At 35.6% G+C, this 22490-nt stretch overlaps 1 protein-coding gene across 2 annotated transcripts in view; it reads right to left on the bottom strand.

Annotated features, from left to right (window-relative positions):
- Nucleotides 1–5661: 5661 nt before the first annotated feature.
- Nucleotides 5662–22490, bottom strand: part of PLCB1 (phospholipase C beta 1) — a 612038-nt gene continuing 595209 nt past the window's right edge. For both annotated transcript variants that reach the window (XM_016137712.2, XM_016137034.2), the window contains one exon: nucleotides 5662–8958. Coding sequence is in view for 1 of the 2 variants with exons in the window: in XM_016137034.2 (XP_015992520.2) it covers nucleotides 8731–8958 (228 nt within the window). In the remaining variant the exon portion in view is untranslated. The remainder of the gene's footprint in view (nucleotides 8959–22490) is intronic.

Raw genomic sequence — 22490 nt, 5'->3', positions numbered from 1 at the left:
CAGTCTGGAAGAGCTAAAGAGGTAATGACACAGATGAGACCCTCAACCAATGAAAGATTGGCACTGGTGAATAAATATCCCAGATTTATCAGCCTTAGTGGATCAACTGTAAGGGGTGCTCCACAAATCTTTTTGAGGAAGCACAGGGCAGTGAGTTCAGCTGCTCATAGTACTAACCTGCTCAAAATAACTTTCCTTGGCTTTTTTCATATCCTTGTCTTAGTTAAAGAAAATAGAATAGAGAAAAAAAAATAGAATACATCAATTGAGTATTGAGAGAGATTTGGGGGCAGATATTTTATCTGCAATAATCAAATGCAGGGAGAGAAATCAACAGGGAAAGTATTTTAAGGAGACTTTGTAGTGTTTTGTGAATCAAATCCTACTTGGCATTATTAATAGAAATTTCAGTACAAATTTATTTCGCAAATAAACTACTTGGACTCATAAACCCTCTCTCAGTGTAATATAAACCATATCCTAGTTCAAAAAGTTAGGGTTGTCCTTCCATCTAGGCAAGTAGGAAGTGACTTAAGAAAGCAATTCTTGGAGGATAAAAAGTGCTAAATGTCATTTGATGCTGAAGACTCTGTTTCAGTTTGGTTGTTGTGTATGCATGCATGTGTGTATCATTAACACTGTCTCGATAAAAGACAGTGTTGGGGAAGAGACATGCAATATGATTTATTTTGAAGGACTGGCCTTAAAGGTATTCTAATCTGGGCATGATTATGACCAAGAGACCTGAGTTTTTAACCTTACTGAGCCTGGGGCAGAACCAGTAGTTCTGGAACGTAGTAGATGTATATTAAATATGTGTTCACCGAATTCATTATTTAAAAATATTGACACTGGAGTATTTATAACCTCTCCCAGTATAAGAATAATTATATTTTTTGCCCACTTAGCTTGTGAGCCTTTAGGGGCCTGAATTAAGCAACACTAGAGCATTCAGGAAGGGATAGAATGATTTACATTGGAAAGGTTAAAGGATTACTCAAAAGGTTAACAATGATGAAAGAAAATAGAATAAATCCAGAGATGAAGGTGAGGGGGCGAGAAGGCAAGAGTCTGCACAGGCTGGGAGATTTGGGGGGCAGCTCCTAGACCTGTGATAATCCCATACACATAGAAAGAAATGTGAAAAGCAGTTTTAAAAGACTTTGCAGTACATTTTGAATCAAATCCTATTTCAGCACATTTTCTAGAGATTTCAGTACAAATGATCTCTCCTTTTCACCTATTTTCTAGGTCTTGGACTGGTGTTACTTTGAGTAAAGATTGGAGTTTCTATTAATTTAAATAAATGAATGTACAATCTCAGGTTCTTATGAAGTAGGTATTTCTTTGAAATAAAAAGAGAAATTATGTATTTCATTGATTCTAAAATAAATTCTTACTATTAACTTTTCTGAAATTAAGATGTAACTTTATGTTTGATGAGTCATAGTTTAATTGAAAAGATTTTTTCTTTGTTATTAATACATTTCTTATCGATTCATTAAACTTATAAGTTTGATAACATGTTATGTTATTCTAGCTTTTAAAGGATATGTGGCAAATATTTCCATGGCAATATTTAAACTTTCACTTGTCCTTAATAAATTTCCTTTCATGGGAATTCATTGGATCTCAGTGTGTTCAAGCCACACTTATGAGACTTATTTTGTACCCTATTTTTAGGAGGAAGAGAGAAATCTGGGAAAATAAACAAATATTTGACATTTAGTAAAAAAAAAAAAAAAAGCAAATGACTTTTTGGATTAATATAGAAAATAGCCAGCACCATTTTCCAAACAACCTCCAGCTATTCAGTGGCCTGTGAAGAATGATAATTGAGAGAGCCTTCCTAAGACTGAGCTGTGGGGTAGACAGGCACAAAAGTGACTGGAGGACAAAAGTCAAAAAAGGGGACCTAAATTTTAAAATAAATATCCACCCAATTAAAAAATGAGCAAAAGATTTGAGTAGACATTTCTTCAAAGAAGATATATATGTGGTCAATATACACAACATCATTAGTCAGTAGAGAAATGCAAGTGAAAACCACAGTGATATACTATTCCACATCCACTAGGATGGTTATAATCAAAAAGATGAAAACAAGTGTGGGCAAGGTTGTGGATAAATTGGAAACTTCATATGTTGCTGGGAATGGTGCAGCCACTTTGAAAAATGGTTTAGCAGTTCCTTAGAAAGTTAAACATAGAGTTATCATATGACACAGCAATTCCACCCCTAGGTATGTACCCAAGAGAACTGAAAGCATATTTCTATGCAACAATTTGTACATGAGTGTTTATTGAAGCATTATTCATAATAGTCAAAAAGTGGAAACAACCCACATGTCCATCATGTGATGAATGAATAAATAAAATGTGTATACGATGGCATATTATTTAACCATTATAAGGAATAAAGTACTGACATATGCTACAGCATGGAGAAACTTTGAAAATTTTAAGTTAAGTGGAAGAAGTCAGATGCAAAAGGTCACATGTTGTATAAATCTAATCATATAAATTGCCCAGAATAGGCAAACTCACAGAAACAGAAAATAGATTAATGGTGTCCAGTGGTTGAAGAGAGGATGTAGGGAAAAGAGAAATGGGAAGCAATGGTTAATGAGGATGGGGTTTGTTTCTGGAGGAATGAAAATGTTCTGTAATTAGAGAGTGGTGATTGATGACCAACTCTTGAATGTACTAAATGCGTACTTTAAAAAGGTTGAACTTTATGGTATGTGAATTGTAGTTCAATAAAATTGATATTAAAAAACATATGCAGAATGCTCAAAGAAACAGCTGGACTGTGCGTGGATGCCAGGGGCAAGCATGACTGCTGAGTCCTCTTTTGTGGGCAAAAAGAATACCCCTGGGATTCCCTTAAATTTCTTCACCTATGTTCCAGAACCTAATATTTGGTGATTGGCCTATTTTTATTCCTCACTAGCTGTTTTGTGTTTTGGGGTTGTGCCGTAAGGGCAAAGCAAAGGATGTGGATCCTGTATGATCCAGCCTTACTATTAATTTTTATAAACTCATGGTGTTCTAAACAATACTGAACCTTTGAGTTATTATTTGGATAGCAATTGTTTATTTTTATCTCCTTCAGGACTAATAGTTAGGTGAGCAAATAATAGCATTAATAGCTAGATGAACAGACAAATTCGTTCACTATAAAGGCAATATTTATTGAGTGATTACATTATGGTGGATTTGGGAATTCAATGGTGAATGAGACATGACATCTGGTATTAAAAGTGTCAGTGAGGAATGTATCTAAGAGGACTTTACATTAGAGTTGGCAGTTACTCTATATGTGGAATAAAGTACAAGGTATTTGGTGCAATGATTGCATTAGTGGCAACCATTAGACTACAGTTGTGTCTATATCCTTTTTTCTATAATATTGCATTGTCCTTTAATTCTTTATCAAGGTTGGTCTCATGACTTACTTTCACCAATAGACTGTTGTGGAAGTAATGGTGTGCCAATTCTGAGTTTTGATTTCACGAGGCCTTGAACACTTTTGCTTGTTCTCCGGATCCTGTCTCTGACATGTGAAAACCCATGCTAGCCTGCTGGAGGGTGAGAAATCATATAGAGCAGAGCCAAGTCAGTCCAGCTATTCCAGCCAAGGCCCCAGACATTTGAAAGAGTCCAACCACGATCAGCCACCTGCCAACTCATAGCTGACTGTAGATGTATAAATGAGTGCAGTTGAGATTAGCTCAACAGAGCCATCTGCCTATCTGTAAACTCTCAAGCAACAGAAAATGGTTGTTTATGACATTAAGTGTTGGTGGTGTTTGTTATGCGGCAATAGGTAACTGACAAGATGCAACGGTGGTGTTTGTTATGCGGCAATAGGTAACTGATAAGATGCAATGGGAATACAGGCGAGGAGGAGCTTGGGTGAGTCTAAGGCTTCCTAGAAGAAGTGACATTTATGCTATAGATATGAATAAGAGCTAACTAGGAAAAAAAAGAATCTGAGTGTGTGTGTATGTTTTGGGGAGGGATTCAAGGAAAAGAGAAACAAAAAGGAAGGGTCTAAGTAGTTTAAAGAATACTATTTAAAAGCCTAGGAGGCAAGATTACTCATACGGCTGGAGTATGATGTGAGAGAAGAGGACTAACGCATACAGCTATAGAGTTATGCAGGAACAAATCATGCAAAATAGCAAACATTAAGGGATTTAGATAGTATCCTGAAGACAGTTGAGGTCAATTAAAGACTTTTAATCCCAGTTTTGTTTATGTATGGTCAGTCTAGCTATGGTGTGGGGACCTGGTTACATGGTTTAAAACTGGAGGTACAGAAACCATTTAGAAGAACCTTGGTAGGTAGAAGGGATGGTGGCCTGAACTTGGGCACTAGCAAATAGGAAGTAAACAGACCTGAGGGCTCTCACAGTGTCAGAAGTGGCCCAACTTGGTGATTTCTTGGAAAAGGGTTGAGGGAGAGGGATCTATCAAGGATGATGCCAGTGTGTTGGCTTAAGCAACTGAATGATATTGTTTTATTGTTATTTTTGTTATTGATCTAGAAAACAAAGTAAATTGTTTGAGTGTAACTACAAATTCAGTTTGTTGCACACTGTATATGGCAGACAGTGTTTTCCAAAGATGGTCATGCCTATATATTTATTCCATCCCTCATATTTTCAGTGTGACCCACACTCTTCCCAAGGTGTGGTGGTGACTATGTTTGTTTCCTCTCCTTGAATCTGGAAAGGGGCTTGTGACAGCACCGATGAATGGGGTCCAGCATAAGTGATAGTGTGCAACTTAGAGGCTTAGTCATAAAAATTCTGAGACAGCTCCTACCTGGCTTTCTCTCAGAAGGCTCGCCCTTGGAATCTAGCCATGGTATTGTGAGAAAGCTCCAGCCATGTGCAGAAGACACATGTGGGTGTTCCAGCCAGAGACTAGCTGTCTCTCAGCTGACATGTCATCAACTATCAGATATGTGGGTAAACTAGTCTTCAGAAGATTCCTGTCTCCAGACTTCTAATCTTCCAGCTGAGGCCCCAGACATTGTGGAGTAGAGAACATGTCAGCTCTGTTTTGCCCTGTCTGAATTCTTGACTCACAAAGACGATGAGAGATAAGAGAGACTTCTTATTGCTTTAAGCCACCAGGTTTTGCAGTAATGTGTGATGTAGCAAAATATAGCCAATGCGCTACATTTGATGTGCCTACGGGACATTCTCATAACTCGCACATATATTTCTTTTTTTTCAATCAATGTTACAGGTTCTTTTTTATCTGTTTTATGAGAAAACATAAAGTACTCTGTCAGTTCTTGTCACTTCCACTATTTGTCATAAAATCTTTGACTGTTTTGCCTTCCTTAGCTTTAGTCAAGGAAGGAAGGAAGGGAGGAAGGGAGAAAGGAAGGGAGGATCTATATGGAAGTCATAGGCAAATGCAGTACTACTCTAGGAGAGAGGTGGTGGAATGACAAAATAATGACAACGGTGCCCACTGGCACAAGCATTGCAGCATCTCAAATTCCTGCACAGGCACGGATGTGCAGGAATATAATGTGGACATGTCATGTGATGTAGGGATGTGAAGACTGGCATTATGCTTGCTCCTGCCATCTTACCCATCAAAAGAAGGTTGGCCCTGACACCAAGAAATAACAGCTGGGTTGTGTTAAGAAATTTTTATTGTTTCCTTTGGATTTGTGATGAAAGCACATAAAATTACAAGTGGAAGAAACATCATGCCACAAAATTGCATAGAATTATTACAAAAATGTGAATTATGCATTTTAAATAATTTGAGATAGAAGAACCAAAATATGTACATTTTAAGAGTTTCAAATACTTTGTCCTATTTTTTTCTTCTGAAAAGGCAAAAGTCACAATGTCCAATCCATCACAAACAATATTTATACAGTGCACAAGCACAACATTAAATTCAAAGTAATGCAAGCAATGGCCCTTTCTTTCAGAATTATTTAATGGCTGCTTATCTATTACAGGAGTATTAGTTAATGTATGGTGATACTGAAATGTTAAAATGAAATGTTAAAAACCAAAAACATATGGCATTTCATTAGAACTTTGAAAACCGGTTTACACGGCCAAAACCACGCTATTCTCAGTAGTGTAAAGGTATCAGAGGGGTACAGTCTAATTTAATACACAGCTCTACTCTCTATTATAGGAAAAATCACGGTACAGACTTTCACACATTCAACAAAGAACAAGGCAAATACATAAAGGCACAAAACTGCACATCATATAGACCCCTTTTCTTTATCTTAGTCTATTTCAAGTAGTATTAATATTATTAAATGATATTATCGCTGTAGTAGTTTCAATGATGCAAGATGGACAGTGTTACACACTACCCCACAACTGCAAAAAGTGTCATTGTACAGATATAAAAATATGATTACAGTAAATGGCCAAATACAAACGTATTGTAAAATGACTAGAGTTACTAAGATAATGAAATCCAACTACCAAAACAGTTTTGTGTAAGTCAAGATTATTCAATCTTAGTCTATTTCTGGACTAAAATGTGATATTCTGCAATCATCATCATTGTGTTTGGTTATGAATGCTATCATTAGTTCATTCTTCTGCAATTTTAGACTGTCTGTAATTTTGTTTATAAAAATGCAGCATTCGATTTTGACCATTCTTGCTTCCTTATGATTAATGCCTTTCTTTCAAAGTGCAAAAGTAGAATGATTTACAAAAGATTTCTCTTTCATTTGAAGTTAAGTTTTATTAAGTGTCTAATTCACACTCCAAATGCTTTAGGTCAAAATACTATCATCATCTCCAAAGAGGATGGAATTTTTCTTCCTGTCTCACTGGGTGTTTTTTTTTTTTTTTTTTTTAATTAAACATTCTTTCCTAATGATTGCACTAAGCCTTCATTTTGACTAGGACTTAATTGTGATCCTTAGTTATTGCTTAAAGTTAAATAAAATAATTTCCATAAAAATATTAAATTCTGGAAACATAGTTTTCAGGACACAACTTGTTTTTGCATTTAAAATGTTTCGCTAAGCTACAATCAGACAGGTTTCTTTTAAAGTAAAATAAACTGGGAGCATCTTGCTTTAGGGTTTCAACTTCAACGTTCTTTGTGTTACTCTCTAGACTATATCTTCCTATACATAATTATCTCTTATTTAAGACCTTTCAGTAATGTTTTTGATCAGTTTTCACATGATATAATTTGTTTTTCTTATGCCATCTAACATAGGAACTTAACAAAAATACACAGTTCAGTGAATTAAATGTACATAGTAAATATATAATGAAAGATTTTTTGGTTAGAATAAAATTATTGAAATCTCTCAGACTTTAAATTATGGAAGATACTAATAAATTTCCATATTTTTGTTCTATATATTTTTATATATTCTGATTAAAACAAGCTTAAAATCCAGTTATTGATCCTGCAAAATATATATCAAATTCATATTCTAAGATCTAAATCTACCTCTACTTGCATCAATGACTTCATCAATTGTTTCTTAGAATATCAATATAATTTATCCACAAAATCTAGATGTTTGACCATTTTCTTCTACATCCATTTATCCCTGAATTTGGTTTTAAGTCTTGTGGAAGAGTTTTGGGTCATTGTCAATTAAGAAACACACATCTACACTTGAATGAATATGTGTGTGTGTGTGTGTGTGTGTGTAGTGTATGTGTCTGTATTTATATGGTGAGTGTGTACATATATACATGAAGATAATATATATCATTTATATGTGGGTCTATGTATTTTCTAGATAAATATTCAATCTTTATCTTTATATTAAAATAAATGAACCATAAAAAATGTCAGACAGAAAAATAACTACTGGAACCTGTTTACTCTGATTGAATCTCTGCTCAACATATATCAGCTCAACTATTTTTATCCAACTGAACAGACTCTTTGTAGTTATTTACTTACTTCAGGCCAACAATTAATGAATACTCAGACTTTGAGTACAAATAATCAGCTCATATAGCCCACTGTCTGGAAGTGTGTGGCCAGCTTTCTCATGCAGCCAAATGTACAAGCCATATTGCTAAGTCTGAGAAGGGCAAGAATCAGATCACGTGATTTTTTTTTTTTTCAAGAAAGAAAACCAGCTTATTTGAATCACTATGGTATCTGACAAAACCATGTTGGGAACAAATACACTGATGCCTCTATGATAAATAAATTAGCAGACTGCAAGCCACCAGTGCTTGCAAAGCAAAGGATGACACAATCTAAAATGCACGTTAACTTGAAGATATGGTAGTTGAGGGGCAGGTAGGAAAAAAAATGTTCAAAGTTGGCTGTTCAATAATGTTAAGTAGTGATATGTATTTCTCAAACTATTTCTATTACTTTAAAATACTTTACACCAGAGCTTCAAATAAAAACATGAGCTTGATTTTCTTCAAAGAAGACATAGTTCTTCGTTTAATGGTCCATGGAGCCTGGAAGTTGCCTGCTTTGAATTTACTACCAGAAAGAAAACAAAAATCCCACATACATGCACTCTCTACTAGTAGACCTGCAATAGTTTCCACATCACACATGGAGCCTAAGCATGAGGAAGTTGTCCCTCTGGAACTCTCCTTTTGGTATGGATTGTAGGCTAAGGGATGCTTCTCAGGAAGATGCTCTGGGCAGTGATCTTTGTAATAAGAGAGAATCCAATGGAGCTTGAGAGGCCATGAGTATTCTGAAGGCCTGACAGGAACAATCACAGAGGAGTATCAAATTCTCTTCCTGGATGGTCTCCTTCCAGCTCCTCACTGGAGGGAGGCTTGTGGTTCAGTTTTCCAGGGTCTGAGGTTAAGGAAGAAGGGGCAGAACTGTGATTGCTGTCCTCACTGATCTTCCCTTTCATGGCTTCCTGCACGAACTCCAAAATCTCCAGAGGCAGTCTTTTGAACTTATCTTGGTACTCTTGCTCTAGTTCCACCTGCAGCTAGAAGACATCAAGAGAGGAGGAGGATTTAATGCCATTTAGGTTTCTATGACCACCCATGTAGGAACTTCTTGAAAGATATGAACAAAGATGAGGGAGGAATAATTTAATTTTAATATCAACCACTGATTACCTATAGAGAAGATGTAAAACAGAGTTTAGTTGGTCACATCATTTGTCCATAGCTGAAAGTCAAGTTCAGGTTATGTGTGACAGAATAGGGCTAAAGACCTGCAATGATATAAATAAATACAGATATAATACGCAGGGAGAATATGAGAGAGAGAGAGAGAGAGAGAGAGAGAGAGAGAGAGAGAGAGAGAGAGAGAGAATCCAATGGGTCTTTTGAAAAAGTTATAGAAGTAACGTGATTTGAAGTTCTTAAACGTAGGGGTTAGAAGCTACTGATAGCTGGGAGTGCCTACGTCAGTCCTGAATTGAAGTGGGGAGAACGAAGAAGCTGACAGGAGTGGACCAAGGATCAAGGTGGGGCTTCATGAAGTGTGACTTCACACAGGGGCTGGAAAACCAAATTTCTAAAGAGGAGCTGAACGCATTTTCACAAACCAAACATACTCATATAACCAACCTTAACTTCTATTTTAACTTCTTTTATCACCTCTTAATTTTGTTTTATTCTAATTTTTATTCATTTAGTAAACTGTTTTAGCTAAGCTGTAAACTTTAAATTTATTTATTTAATGTTCTGGAGAATTCTTGGACATTTTTCTTCAAATGCAGACTTGCATGGTGGCCCTACTCCTGAAGCAAGTAAAAGCTGGAGTCCTCAGAGAAGTGGGCTGAGGGTTGGGGCCGCTGGAGGGTGCTGCCTCCTGGAAGCTTTGCAGTGCTGATCTCAATCAAAACCCAGAATTTTAAATAAAATTCTCTTTGCTTATTGGATGCTAAACAAGAAGCATAATCTTAGAAATGGTGTGTGGGACTAAGTACTTTTTTTCTTCTTAGGAGCATTGAGGCAGCTTTTCTTCAGATAAGTCCTTAAAACCTTTAAATAATTTCTTTTTATGCTTCTCAAACTTTATCTTCTAGGATCTTAATTTTTGATTCTGATTCAAGAAATCTGGGTGGGGCCCAAGATCTTGCATTTCTCAGGGCTCACAGGTGATGCCAAAGCTGCTGGTCCACTTTGGACACTCTGATTATCTTCCTGTCCTGGCTGTACTCTGAGCTCCCAATTCTACTTTTTGTCTTGATCCTGGCTTATTTTCTTCCTCTGGAGATTCAATGAAGTTTCTAGTGCTTGCCCTGATCCCTAGACCATCTGGGGTGAAGACAATGCTCAAGGCATCTGCCCCTTGGAGTCTTGACCACATCCCCTCACCCCATTCTAGAAAGTGCCTGCAGCCTGAGAAATCCCCTAGTTCAATTCCTTTGTGCTTTTACTTCTATTCCAGAGAAATTTTGCCAAAGCTTGGTTATTTAATATAGATCCATAATCCCTTATCTGCAATTCTAAAATCCCTAAGTTCTGAAATATAGAAGTTTTTTGTAAATTTTTGGCAAACTCATTGGCATTAACTAATATAAGGTTATTTATAATCCTTATTTATTCTACTTCATATCCATAATATCCATGCATAGTACTGTAGACATTAATTTATATAATTATGAAGGTATTATAATTGTAATACCATGGAATATTGTGCCTATGGGTATATATATCATGTTACCTTTCTAAAATCAGAAAAATTAAAAATTCTGAAAAACAACGGGACCCCGGAGTCTCAGATAATGGATTGTGGATCTATTTGAATGATTTTTCTTTTTAATACATCGAAAGTTTCTGATAAAAATAGCTTGGTTGGCATAAGTATTAAAACTCATCTACTCTCTCAAAATATTAAATGCGGGGTATTAATGAATATGTTGTACTGGCACATGAACACTACTAAGCCAAGAAGGAAACACACAATGAGGGGTATCCATGGGGCCCTGCTGGAGCAAAGGCAACTTTATACACAGCCTTACCCTCATCGTGGGGGCCAGGCGAACCCTTAGAGAATCAAACACAGCAAGACAATGGCCAATTCTTTTCCAGGTGTCTCAACAATTTAGAAGGAGGTAGGGCTTTTACATGGTCACTCTTTGCACCAGTGAACTCTCAGACTGGTGTTTGATAGTTTGCAGTAACTATTATCTGGACCTCACCATCAATTTGCCTCAATTTTAATTCAGCAACACATGCAGTTAAAATGTTTTGTTTCTAAAGAATGTAGGGAAAGGGAGAAAAGCAAAGGGCCCTGGGTTTAGGGAATATCAGATTGCAGTTTTCACTTAGGTTAGACTGGGGCACCTTCAGCTATAGATATATTATACCTGACCTAGAAGTTAATTTCTCTTGGGTCATTGCTGGACAAGATCCCATGGTGCTTGATAATGCTATTTCCTTTTATATATAAATATTATACATATAATATATATATTATATATATATATATTTCTCACTACATATATATAGTGAGAAAATGCCAAATACGTTAACATTTTCTAATAATTTTTAATAATCTAATTTTAATCATTACAATTCTGTACCCAGTTATGATGTGTGTTTTTCCCCAACACAACCGAATGATCCTCTGCATCTCCAGCTGGGTATCATATAACTGAACTCCATTCTGACACTATCTACCTGGAGATAGCATCAGATCCCACACGTTAAAGGTTCAGTCCTATAAGACAGCCCTCTAACCCCCACACCCACTTCAAATGCCAATCGAAAGTCCAGATTGTCACCTGTGTTTTTGACCGACTGGCTATAGTCTGGATGTTCTAAGACCACCTCCCCAACCTGCCCCCCCCCTTTCCCCATGCACACATTGGGCTTGATTAACTTGCTAGAATGGTTTACAGGACTCAGAGAAACACTTCACTTACTAGATCACTGATTTATCATAAAAGGATATAAACCAGGAACGGCCAGATGGAAGAGATGCATAGGACAAGGTATAGGGAAAGGGCATGGAGCTGCCAAGCTCTATTGGGTTTTTAAGGAGGCTCCATTGTGTATCATGATCAATATAATTAACTGGTCATTGAACTCAATCTCCAGCCTCTCACCACTCCCTGGAGGGCCAAGGGCAGAGAATGAAAGTTTCAATCCTCCAATCACATGATTGGTTCCCATAGCAACCAGCCACCATTTTTAGGTGCTTTCCAAAAGTCACTTTATTAATATAAGAAAAGACACTCTGTCTCAGCACTTAGGAAATTCCAAGAGTTTTAGAAACTCTGTGCCTGGAACTTGGACTAAGACCAAATTATTACTTATTATAAATCACAATAACAATATAATAATAAGAATTAATAAAAATTATTAATCACAATAATGACAATAACAATCATTTAATTTTAATAATTATTTTAAATAATTTTAAATAATTGATCCAGTTATGGCTAAATTATAATTTTAGTGGACTCTTCCTTTTATCATACATATTATATATTCTAAACTATTTTAATAAATTAAAATATTTTATTAACTAAATTAATATATATTAAATGTCATATTTCGCTCTTTTAAAAAAGTCATTCATTATTAATGAATTAATTACAAATTGCATGTATTATTAAATTTAAAATCAGAGTTTTCTTTTTATTTATTTTTCCTTCTTATAAATGGAATACTTGCTCATTGTAAGAAAACATGAAAAGTATACAGAGTAAAGTCTGGCTCTGTCCCCAAAAAGCCCATCTATCAGGATTTTATGCCTATTCCAGCCCAAGGGTTGTAAATGTAGGGGGAAAAGGCAAGTCATGAAAATAAGAGAAGCAGATTGTGTATAAGGAAGTAGGAGTGGTGGGGAGGGCATACTCTCTCTGAAGGGGGGTGGGGTGCCTGAAACTCAGCAGTAGCTGATGCCTGACAGATTTTTGTTTTTCAAGAAAAGTGAGGAATCCAAAGTTTCATGTAAGATCTCCTGATTTTTTAAATTGTTAGCAATCAATTCATTCCACACTCATGGGTCCTATTAGGCTTGAAGAGGGCATTTAACTTCTCTCCTAGCAGATTTAAATCTGGCTTAGATCTGAGGACTCAAGAGATCGGGTCTAGCTGTGGAATTTCAATTTGGATCCCTCTTAACTTTCCTTCTCCACAATCCTAAACTTCAGATGGTCCTCCACTGGACACCAGAGCCTGCTCTTGATCATCTCTTTGCTGAGGTTTTGGGCCATCTCATTTAACTGCCACATTCTGGTCCATGTATGCAAATTTGTGTTGAGTGTCTATTCTGTGTGGCTCAAGTTCCATAAGCATGGTAGCTAGACTGCACAAATGACAGCAATTCTTTACCCTTCTTGTAGTCATGGGCTTTACAATTCCTCCAATCAAAGAGTGGAGTGTATTTTTCATCTCCCTGAACCTGGAGAGGCCTTGTGATTTACTTTGTGCAGTAGAATGTGCCAGGGTGATAGATACAGTTGTGAGCCTAGACCCCAGAAGGCTATGTATGCTTCTGCTATTTCTGTTGGAAGCTTACTCAGGCATCATGTAAAGAAGTTCAGGCTAGCCTACTGGAGGAGATACCTGACCCAGTTATATGTCCTCTGTTACCTCAACTATCAGACACGAAAGTGGGGCTGTTACAAGCCAACCAGCCAACTGACCCATGAGCTAAACACAGGCTAGCACAAGGCTACTAAGATCTGCTGAGCCTGGTCCAGACAAGAAGAAATGATTGGTCCAGTTCATAGTCTCATGAGCTTAGTTAAATGCCCATTGTTTTATGCCACTGAGTTCTGTGGTTGTTCTTAAGCAGCATATTGTGGCAGTAACTGACTAATATAGTGGAAGGATTCAAAGGTTTGCCATATATGGTCCGACCTCACAGAGGACTCATAATTTAATTCAGCTGGCCCCATCGTTTCATTGCTGTGGTCTCAAAACGCATTCTTGAGGGAAAATCACATAGGACAAATAGATCTATACGAGAAATTCAATTTTGTAGGCTATTACTTGGAGTTTTTTTAAATCAGCACACACGAACTTGCTTAATCTTAAATTTATAAGATATATTTTTAGAAAATGGACCAAAAAAGGGAAGAACATGGTCGAATTTAATCTCTAATTTTTAAAGCAGATTGTTATATTTATAGTCAGATATTAATAAGTAAAAGCATTGCCAGAGTTTGTTTTATTATAGGCAGAGTTCTCCAATTTGCCTAGGAAGACTCAATTTCTAAATTTCTTAGTTAACTTGATTTTCAAAAGATGTTGCCTACTCATTGTTTCTGTGAATTCTGTTGGATAAGAAGGGAAAGACAATACACTCAAGTTCAAGTGTGTTCAGCTGTGACTGCCTATATATTGTCAAAGATTTTTGCAGTTGGCATGCTATTCTGCTCCTGACATTTTTTCAGCTGTCTTAGAAATAAAGCAGGGATTTGATTTAGTTAAGCAAGGTTTTTAGATGTAAATAAAAGTGAAGGCGAAGAAAGCAAAGTTAATCATGAAAGTTAGTTTACGAACAGGAAAAAAAAACATGTTAGGATAACGTAAGTGGCATATATGTAAAAATAAGGCAGTTTACTGAGTTCGTAAAGAGATATAATCAAAGTCAATTTTCTAAGGAAACAAATTTCTTAGCTAATAATAAGCTACAGTGGGATAACAAAGACAGAACTGCTAAAACTTAAAAAAAAAATGCTATAGAGAATGCACAGATATTTAGGAAGATTTTTCATGATTTGACCTCAGGTCCAACTCGACTCGTTTTGTCCGATGAAGTATATTAAAGACCTTAAAATAAAATAAAAATCAATAAAAATCTTAGGAGAAAATGAAATGAATAATTATATAATCCTGGGGTATAGAGACCTTCTTAAACTAGACAGAAAAACATAATTTACAAAGGAAAATTTTATTTGGTATACTTACCTAAATGAATATAATCTCTTTTGGTGAAAAAATGGGCTAAACCCAAACAATTCATAGGAGAAGAAACACAAATATCCAATATATATATGAGAAGACACTTAGTCTCTTTAATGACCAGGGACATGCAATAGCACAACATCTTTCTAAGGGACATTATATTGGTAAGAAATATATGTATAGTTTTTTAAAAAGATCAATAATGAGAAACTAACATTTTAAAGCATTAGGCAGTAATCTGATAATGTCTATAGGAAGGAAAACACACATGTTCAAAAACAAAACAAAACAACAGTAATAACAACAAAATCTCTGAAAACAACTTTAATTTTAACCTTATGCCAGATGTGCATCATTATCTGTCATTATATTTTTTTGGTGAATCATTTGAAAATAAATTTTAGACATCATGACACTTAACCACATAGATTTTGTACCATATATCACCTAAAAAAAATTTCCTATATCATGTCAATACCTTAATGATTTTAAGAAAATTAATAATAATTTTGTAATATTATCTCACACTCATCCATGTTCAAATTTCCCCACTATTACCCCCCTAAATTTTTCTAGCTTATCTTTTTTGACTGCAATTCAAAGTTCATGTGTTATATTTGGTTGTTGTGCCTTTCTCACGTTTTCCACTTGAATTATTTATTGCTTTTCGTTCTTTTGTGATTTGGGTTTTTTGAAGAATCCTGTTCAGTTTTCTTATAGAATGCCCACATTCTGAATTTGTCTGATGATTTCTTCAGGGAGTCATTTAAACTGGTCCTGGAAACCCCCTGCATTTCTTATGAACTAGAAATTAAACCTGTAGGCTTGATTAGATGGAGCTTAAACATTTGTTGGGGCAAGAATCCTTAATAGGTATTCTTTTATATCTCATATTGCAACACATCAGTGGGTGCATAGTGTCAGATGTCACATTATCAGTGAGTCTAAGTTTGATCGCTTGGCTAAAAGTGGTAAAAACCAGACTCAATTTGGTCAAAACTTTTTGCTTTTACATTTGGCCATTATTCTGTGGGGGTGAAACTCTGGATTCATGTAAATTTCCCTTAGCACCCTTTCATGAAATTGATGATTCTTGTCCATCTCATCGGGAGTAAATGGTAATTTGCTAATTCTTGCTTAATTTAGCTGGTACCCTGTAAGGAAGAGCTTTTCCTTGTCCTGTGGAGGTGAACTAGAGTTCCTCTTCAAAAGGCAGGGTAAGCATTTAATTCTTTTCCTTTAACTACAAATTTTCTGAGTAAGGAGTAGGGGCAATGATTATTTCAAAAGATGGCAAAATAGTTTTCTTTTTCTTTTCTCTTTCTGAAAGTAACTATGGACAACACATTTTAATGTTTATTTATTCCTTTAAACAAAAAATCAGTTACAGCCATTACTCTGAGGTCAAATTATCCTACGTTTGGTCGGCGGAGGCCCTTTCAAGACAGGCTTTTGGGTCCTTTTGACATGCTTCCATTACATTTGGAGCACTTGCTTCTCTAGGTATAACAAGATAACCTCCTGTACTTACCCTGCCTCAGATCTGGAATCAGCCACTTTTCCAAAGAGCCTTTAGTGGTGGAGGTGCTCATAAATTAAGCTCTGGGTGATAACAGTGCTCACTGCTACCAGACTGTCATGCATTTAGGTCATAGTAGTACATATTGATATTTCAAATTTAAATGTCACAGTATAGATTTTTTTTCTTAACTTATTTGATTTTGTATTTGTGAATCTTTTTATTTTGTAATTAATTTAGTATAGTTTGCTTTATGAAAACATCAACATATTTACTTATTTGCTTTACAAGGCAATACGCAGAAATAGTTTCAAAATTATCCATAAAATAACCATGTGAAGCTTAAGAGTTTTTTGAGTTTTTTTTTTCCCACAGAATATATCCCACTAAGGATGCACAATGATATTTATTTGCTAAAATTCACTTTAAATAATTATATTCTTGGTATAGTTGTGTTACCTTTGATATACACATAGGGTCATTTATTTCGGTTTGTTTCTCATTAAACATTTTGTATTATTTCACTTTTCTTTTTTTCTCTGGGTGAATCTTGTATTTTTTAAAATTCAATTCCTCAGTCTTTTAAAAATATATCTGGCCTTTGGGAAACAGAGATGAAAATATGTTACTATAATTATCTTGCTTGAAATATTTTGAAGTTTACTACTAAAGATTAGGGAAAATAATAAAACAAGCAAAATAAAAATAAAGGCTTCAATAAAATTTAGAATTTCTTTAAAATAAAATATAAGGCTTTCACTTAAAGAAATGTAATGCAACCGTGAAATGTAAACCAAAAAATGGCTATGAAAACAGAAACAAATGATTATTTTGCCATGATAAATTAATAGAGTCTACATGCAGTTGTATATGTACTGTGATGATAACTATGAGAATATTTTCTGAGAAAACAATTACTATGACAGAAAATACTAAAATATAAACTGTGTTGGGATAATGAGTATTTCTATTTTTTTATATTTTTCATTTTGATGGTAATGTGAATACTGATAATATAATTATTGGTAATGTAATTATTTTACTTTTAGTATGAAAATAGTATTCTAAAATAAAAATAAAATCTAATATATTTAAAAACATACAAAACAGAAAAATGCAAAATACTGAATGTGGATAGAGTGACCAGGAAAATTCTATGAGGAATTACTACAGATACTATGGTATTTTAACCTTGACATCATCAATTAACTAAGAGGTTATTAAAAACAATGGGAAAAGCATTAAAACGTACATATATAGAAAGGGCAGCTTAGAAATCTTTAAAGCCTCATCTTATTTTTAGAATAATCTCATGAAATTTATTTCAACCAAGAACAGAAATAACAGGATCATATAAAAATTACAGAGTGAGGTCAGTCAGGTTACCAGAGGATTGTTGGAAAATAGCATGTGGGAAAATGGGACTGCATTATATATCCTAACTATTCAAGATTTTGTTTGCTTTCTTCTAAATTTCCTTAGAATAAATTGCAATGGGAGTTTGAGTCACAATGGCCAAGTGGGAAATTCCTTCCTCTATTCCAAACACAGGGAAAGGCTGAATAAGACAGAACATATACATTTATTTAAATTTATAACTGAGTTTTAACATGAGAAAAGGAAATCCCTATGCCACAGGAATAAAAAAAAAAGAAAGCAAAGCGCAAAGGCCCATGGGTGGCAGAGTGGATTCTCCATCTGGGGAGCTGGGTTTTAATGTTCTAAGGTGAGAGGAGAATGGTCTAAGAATTTTGGGTGTTGCGAGTGCCGAAACTGAAGTCCCTGCATAGAGTTAGGTGTATTCACGCTTGAAATAGGGACTAGAAAATCTCAATCTATAATCTTGGGGACAAGGCGAGGAAGCTAGTGATTCATGGGGTCCATTGGAGGAAAAATGTCAGCGACAAGGAATTAGAAACCCAAACCAGCACCATGAATGAGTGCAGTTTCTAAATTCACATTACTCCCCGTGCCTGGGTATACAGTGCCAATAAATCAAAGCGAACACTGTTCAAAAATTGATAAAACCCATGGAGTCCCAGCAGTGGCACAGCAAATTCAGACTGTTTGGATTTTTTACAACCCAAGGCATGAGTGGCCCTTATAGATAAACAATTCCCAAGGAACATGAACTCAAAGTTCAAATTACAAACCACTCAAGTAAAATGCAGCATTTGTTCAACCTTGTAATTCAAGGTTGCCATTGGCAACTGAAATATAAAGAAAATGAATAAAATGGTGATCGATGTATTTCTAGGGCAAATAAAAAGTACTCGAGACCTAAACAGAAATAATTTGGATAGTTCCTGCCAATGTAGAAGAATACAGTTAATTTACAATAGACAAAAATTCCTGATGTTTTCAATCAAGTGCTGGGGTATGGTGCATGGCTTTATTTTTGGCAGATTTTTCCTAAATAAATATATTTGCTTGAAAATGATATTAATTTTTACTTTTTGAACAAATTTCAACTAGACTGATGTAAAGGGCTAGGAAGGCAACAAAAAATTAAACTGTTGCCACAGATTTACACAACTGGAGAATTCACTGAGAGATAGATAAGAGTCTCTCTCCACCCTGGGTGCTTGCATTTTACCAAATGTGACCTTGGGTGGCTTTTTTAACCCCCTTGAAATTGGAATTATTTCATATATAAAATGGGGATAATAATGCCAGTTTCTCTAGGTCGTTAAAAGGTTTAAATGAGATCATGCTTATTAAGTAATTAGCATATTGTGATTGTTTATTAATTTTGTATACCTTTATTCCTAAAGAGAGGAAACGAAAAGAACTTCCAGCTGAAAACATCTGGAACCGTATCTACTAAGTGGGCTTTGTTCTTTCCAATTATATCATTTGGGTCATTATTTGTTAAATGCAACACAATTACGGTACTTGTTAGATCTCTCTTTTTGGGCTATATGCTGGGTCGTTGTTGATTTTGAAGAATTTATCAACAAATATTATCTTGAACACCCTGATTGGTGCAAGGCCCTGTGTTTGGTGCTGTGGAAAATAGAAATCTTAGAATCTTTCTAGGTTAACAAGCAATGTGCTTTTTAAATTTTATTTCATGTCAAAACCCATAAGCATTTTTGACAGAGCCCTTATGTGTAAAATCCTCTATACATCCATTTACTCCATGAAACTACCAGAGGTAGAAATTTGCTCTTAATGCAGCAAAGAACATAGTCAGATTCCTGTGACTTTTTTCCTAGCTATATTCCCATTCCTTCTCTGCTGTCCTTTCCCCAATACATCTCTCTTGAAATGCTGCAATTTCCCAACTTAACCCATAATTTATACCTACTCTGATTCTTAAAATGTATTTCAAAACTCCTTTTATAATCATCTTACAGGCATTTAGAGATTACTGTAGAAAATTTTGAAAGGGACATTAGCAATTAGATTGTCAACCCCTTGAAGAGTTAGTATTAGAAAGAGACTTCAGAAATGATATAGTCAAACCTTTTCCTTTTACTTAGTATAAACCTGTGGCCAAAAGAAGTGACTTCTCAAGGAATAGCCTATTAATAACAAACCTAGGATCAGAACCTAGTTGATTTTCCTCTTCAGTAGATTTACTGAATTAATGGCCCTAATAATTCACCTCTCTCTGTATCCACAGCCATTGCCTTATGACTTTAAGTTCCTCTTGCTGAAAAAATAGTCTATTTCTGTTTTTCTTGAGTAAGAGGTAGTCATGTGAATTACTCTGACCAATAGGATGTTAGTAGACACGGCCCAAGCAGAGGCTTTCAAAAGCACTTATGCATTTTAGCTTTCACTTCTGTTGTTCTGCCATGGTTTTGGGAACATGCTTGGACTAGTCTGGTAGAGGATGAGGCACAGGAACAGAGATGAGCCACCCCAGTCATCCTAGTCACACAGCCCAAATCATCCAAGATCAACCAGCAGCTGGCTGGCACCCAGAAATGTAAGCAAGTCCAGCTGAGATCATTCACCTGACCTGTAACTAATCATAGATGTGTGAACAAGCCCGGCTAAGATGAGCTACACACAGCCCAGGTGGGCCGAACTCTGCACACTGGTGAACTAAATAAATATTTATTATTATATGCCAGTCAAGTTTTATGTTTGTTATGCAGTGTTACTGTAGCACTTCCCCTCTGATTCCTATACTTTCTCTCACAAATGTGTATGAAATTCTGTGGCCTTGACATGGAATAAATTGTTCACCATGTCCCAGGAGCCAGAGTCTTGCTGCCTTATATACATAACTATTCAGTATCTGAAAGCAAATTATACTACAGTGTAAGGCAATAATTATCCCACCTGGTAAGCTACTTTGTCCTAGCTAATGTGTATGTTCCAGGCCTTATATTTTTGTCTCAGTACTTAAGTCCTTTCCCCTTACAGGTGTCTGCTATTAAGACCTAGGAGTTTTCTATTTTTAGTTAGGTGTTTTCCGTAGAAAGCTTCAACTGGGGCCTGTCACAGCTGGGAATAAAAATGACTGTGAATGAGGAAAAACAACTTTTATTTTACCAAAATGATTAATCATAGTCCAGAGACACCTTGTCAAACTGCAAGTTATTATTGTGCTTGAAATATCAAAAGATGGTCTTGATCATCGAAAACCTGCGCTTTGGGCTAAGGAAGCTAAGAGACTCATTTTATAACCTTGAGTAAATACACATCCAGCACATTATTAAACATCATTCTTTAAATAAGGAAATGAACACCTCCCATTCAAGTGGTTTAGTGGAGAATCAAGATCTGACCGCCAAATTCTTATTTTCTAATCGAGGTCTACACAGCCACCATTCTAGACCAATCCCCCACTCTATAAAAACTGTGAAGATCTCAGTAATGCAATATTATTCTACATGTTGAGAGAAGAATAACAAATAACCCTGGTGTATTTTTCTTGCATGTCTAGGATTTCAAAGTTGCCTCAGAAAGTAACTGGGAAGTATCTTTTGCTTAAAAGTGATACTGGGAGGGGTTCTATGGCACAAGGTCTTACTGACATGCTGTCCTCCTTAATAATGGAGTACAGGCTCGTGGAAAACAAGGGCTCTTACCCACTTGCAATTAGCCTGGTCTATTTCTAAGCCTCCATAGGGCCTTTTCTATTTGTGTCTGTCATGCTTGGAAGACACTGGCTTTTCACTAGCTCCTCTATAATTCTTCAGTTTAGGATCTGTTTATTTGGTCAGCTGGCTGTTTTCCTGTTTGCCATTAGGTCCCTTCTAATTTAATCAGATTATTTCTGTAAAGAGTCAGATACTACAAGAAAGGATAAGCAAATGGAAAACCAGAATAAGGAAAAAAAATCCTAGCTTAAGAGAAAAAAAAATGTCTTGGGCTAGAATCCATCTAGTAAATATTGGTAGTAAATTGCAGGGAAATATAAAGCCATAAAAATAATGATGATAATATAATGATGGTAATAATTACAATTTACTGAGTGCTTACTATAGCGGGCACTGTTCTTAGAACTTTTCATATATTAAACAATTTAAGACATGTACATTAATTTCAGAATCTCTAAATTCAAATATCTATGAGGCCCAAGACACAACATAAATCTGTGAATTAGATTTGGTATAAGGAAGTAGAGAAATACCAAGAAATGTAGCCAACTGGAATTGTATTTTATGTTTACAACACTCAAATTAAAAAATGTTAACATGTACCAAGAGTCAAATAAAAGGCTCAATTTAGTCTGCAAGTCAATAGTTTGTGGTTCCTGATTTAGCTGCATTATAAGGAGCAAGGGCATGACAGCAAAAAGTGATTTATGTCTCCTGGAGAGAGGCAAAGAAAGACAACACCAGAAGAACCCCATTCTCTCAGCCACATAAACCCAAAGGAATCAATAAAAAGCCTCAAGTCAATTGAACTAAAAGGTTGTTCAAAGGCTAATTATTTTTAGATAGTGTATTTCTTTTCAATCAAATGGAATGCCACCAGCAGAGAAGAATTGAACTTACATTATGAATTCAATTCCTATACAGAGTCACATTAGAAAGTAATGTCTATAGTGCAGATGGTGCCTGCAACCTCCTCGGAGAAGTCCCAGTGAAACATTCTCCTTGGGAAGTCTCAGGCTGGGATCATTTAGGACTTGTCAGAAGTGGTCTCTGAAGACAT

The sequence above is a fragment of the Rousettus aegyptiacus genome, unplaced genomic scaffold (genome assembly GCF_014176215.1).
Source record: "Rousettus aegyptiacus isolate mRouAeg1 unplaced genomic scaffold, mRouAeg1.p scaffold_m13_p_12, whole genome shotgun sequence".
Lineage (NCBI taxonomy): Eukaryota > Metazoa > Chordata > Mammalia > Chiroptera > Pteropodidae > Rousettus > Rousettus aegyptiacus.
The sequence above is the reverse complement of the archived record's forward strand: the minus strand, read 5'-3'. Positions and strand labels throughout refer to the sequence as shown.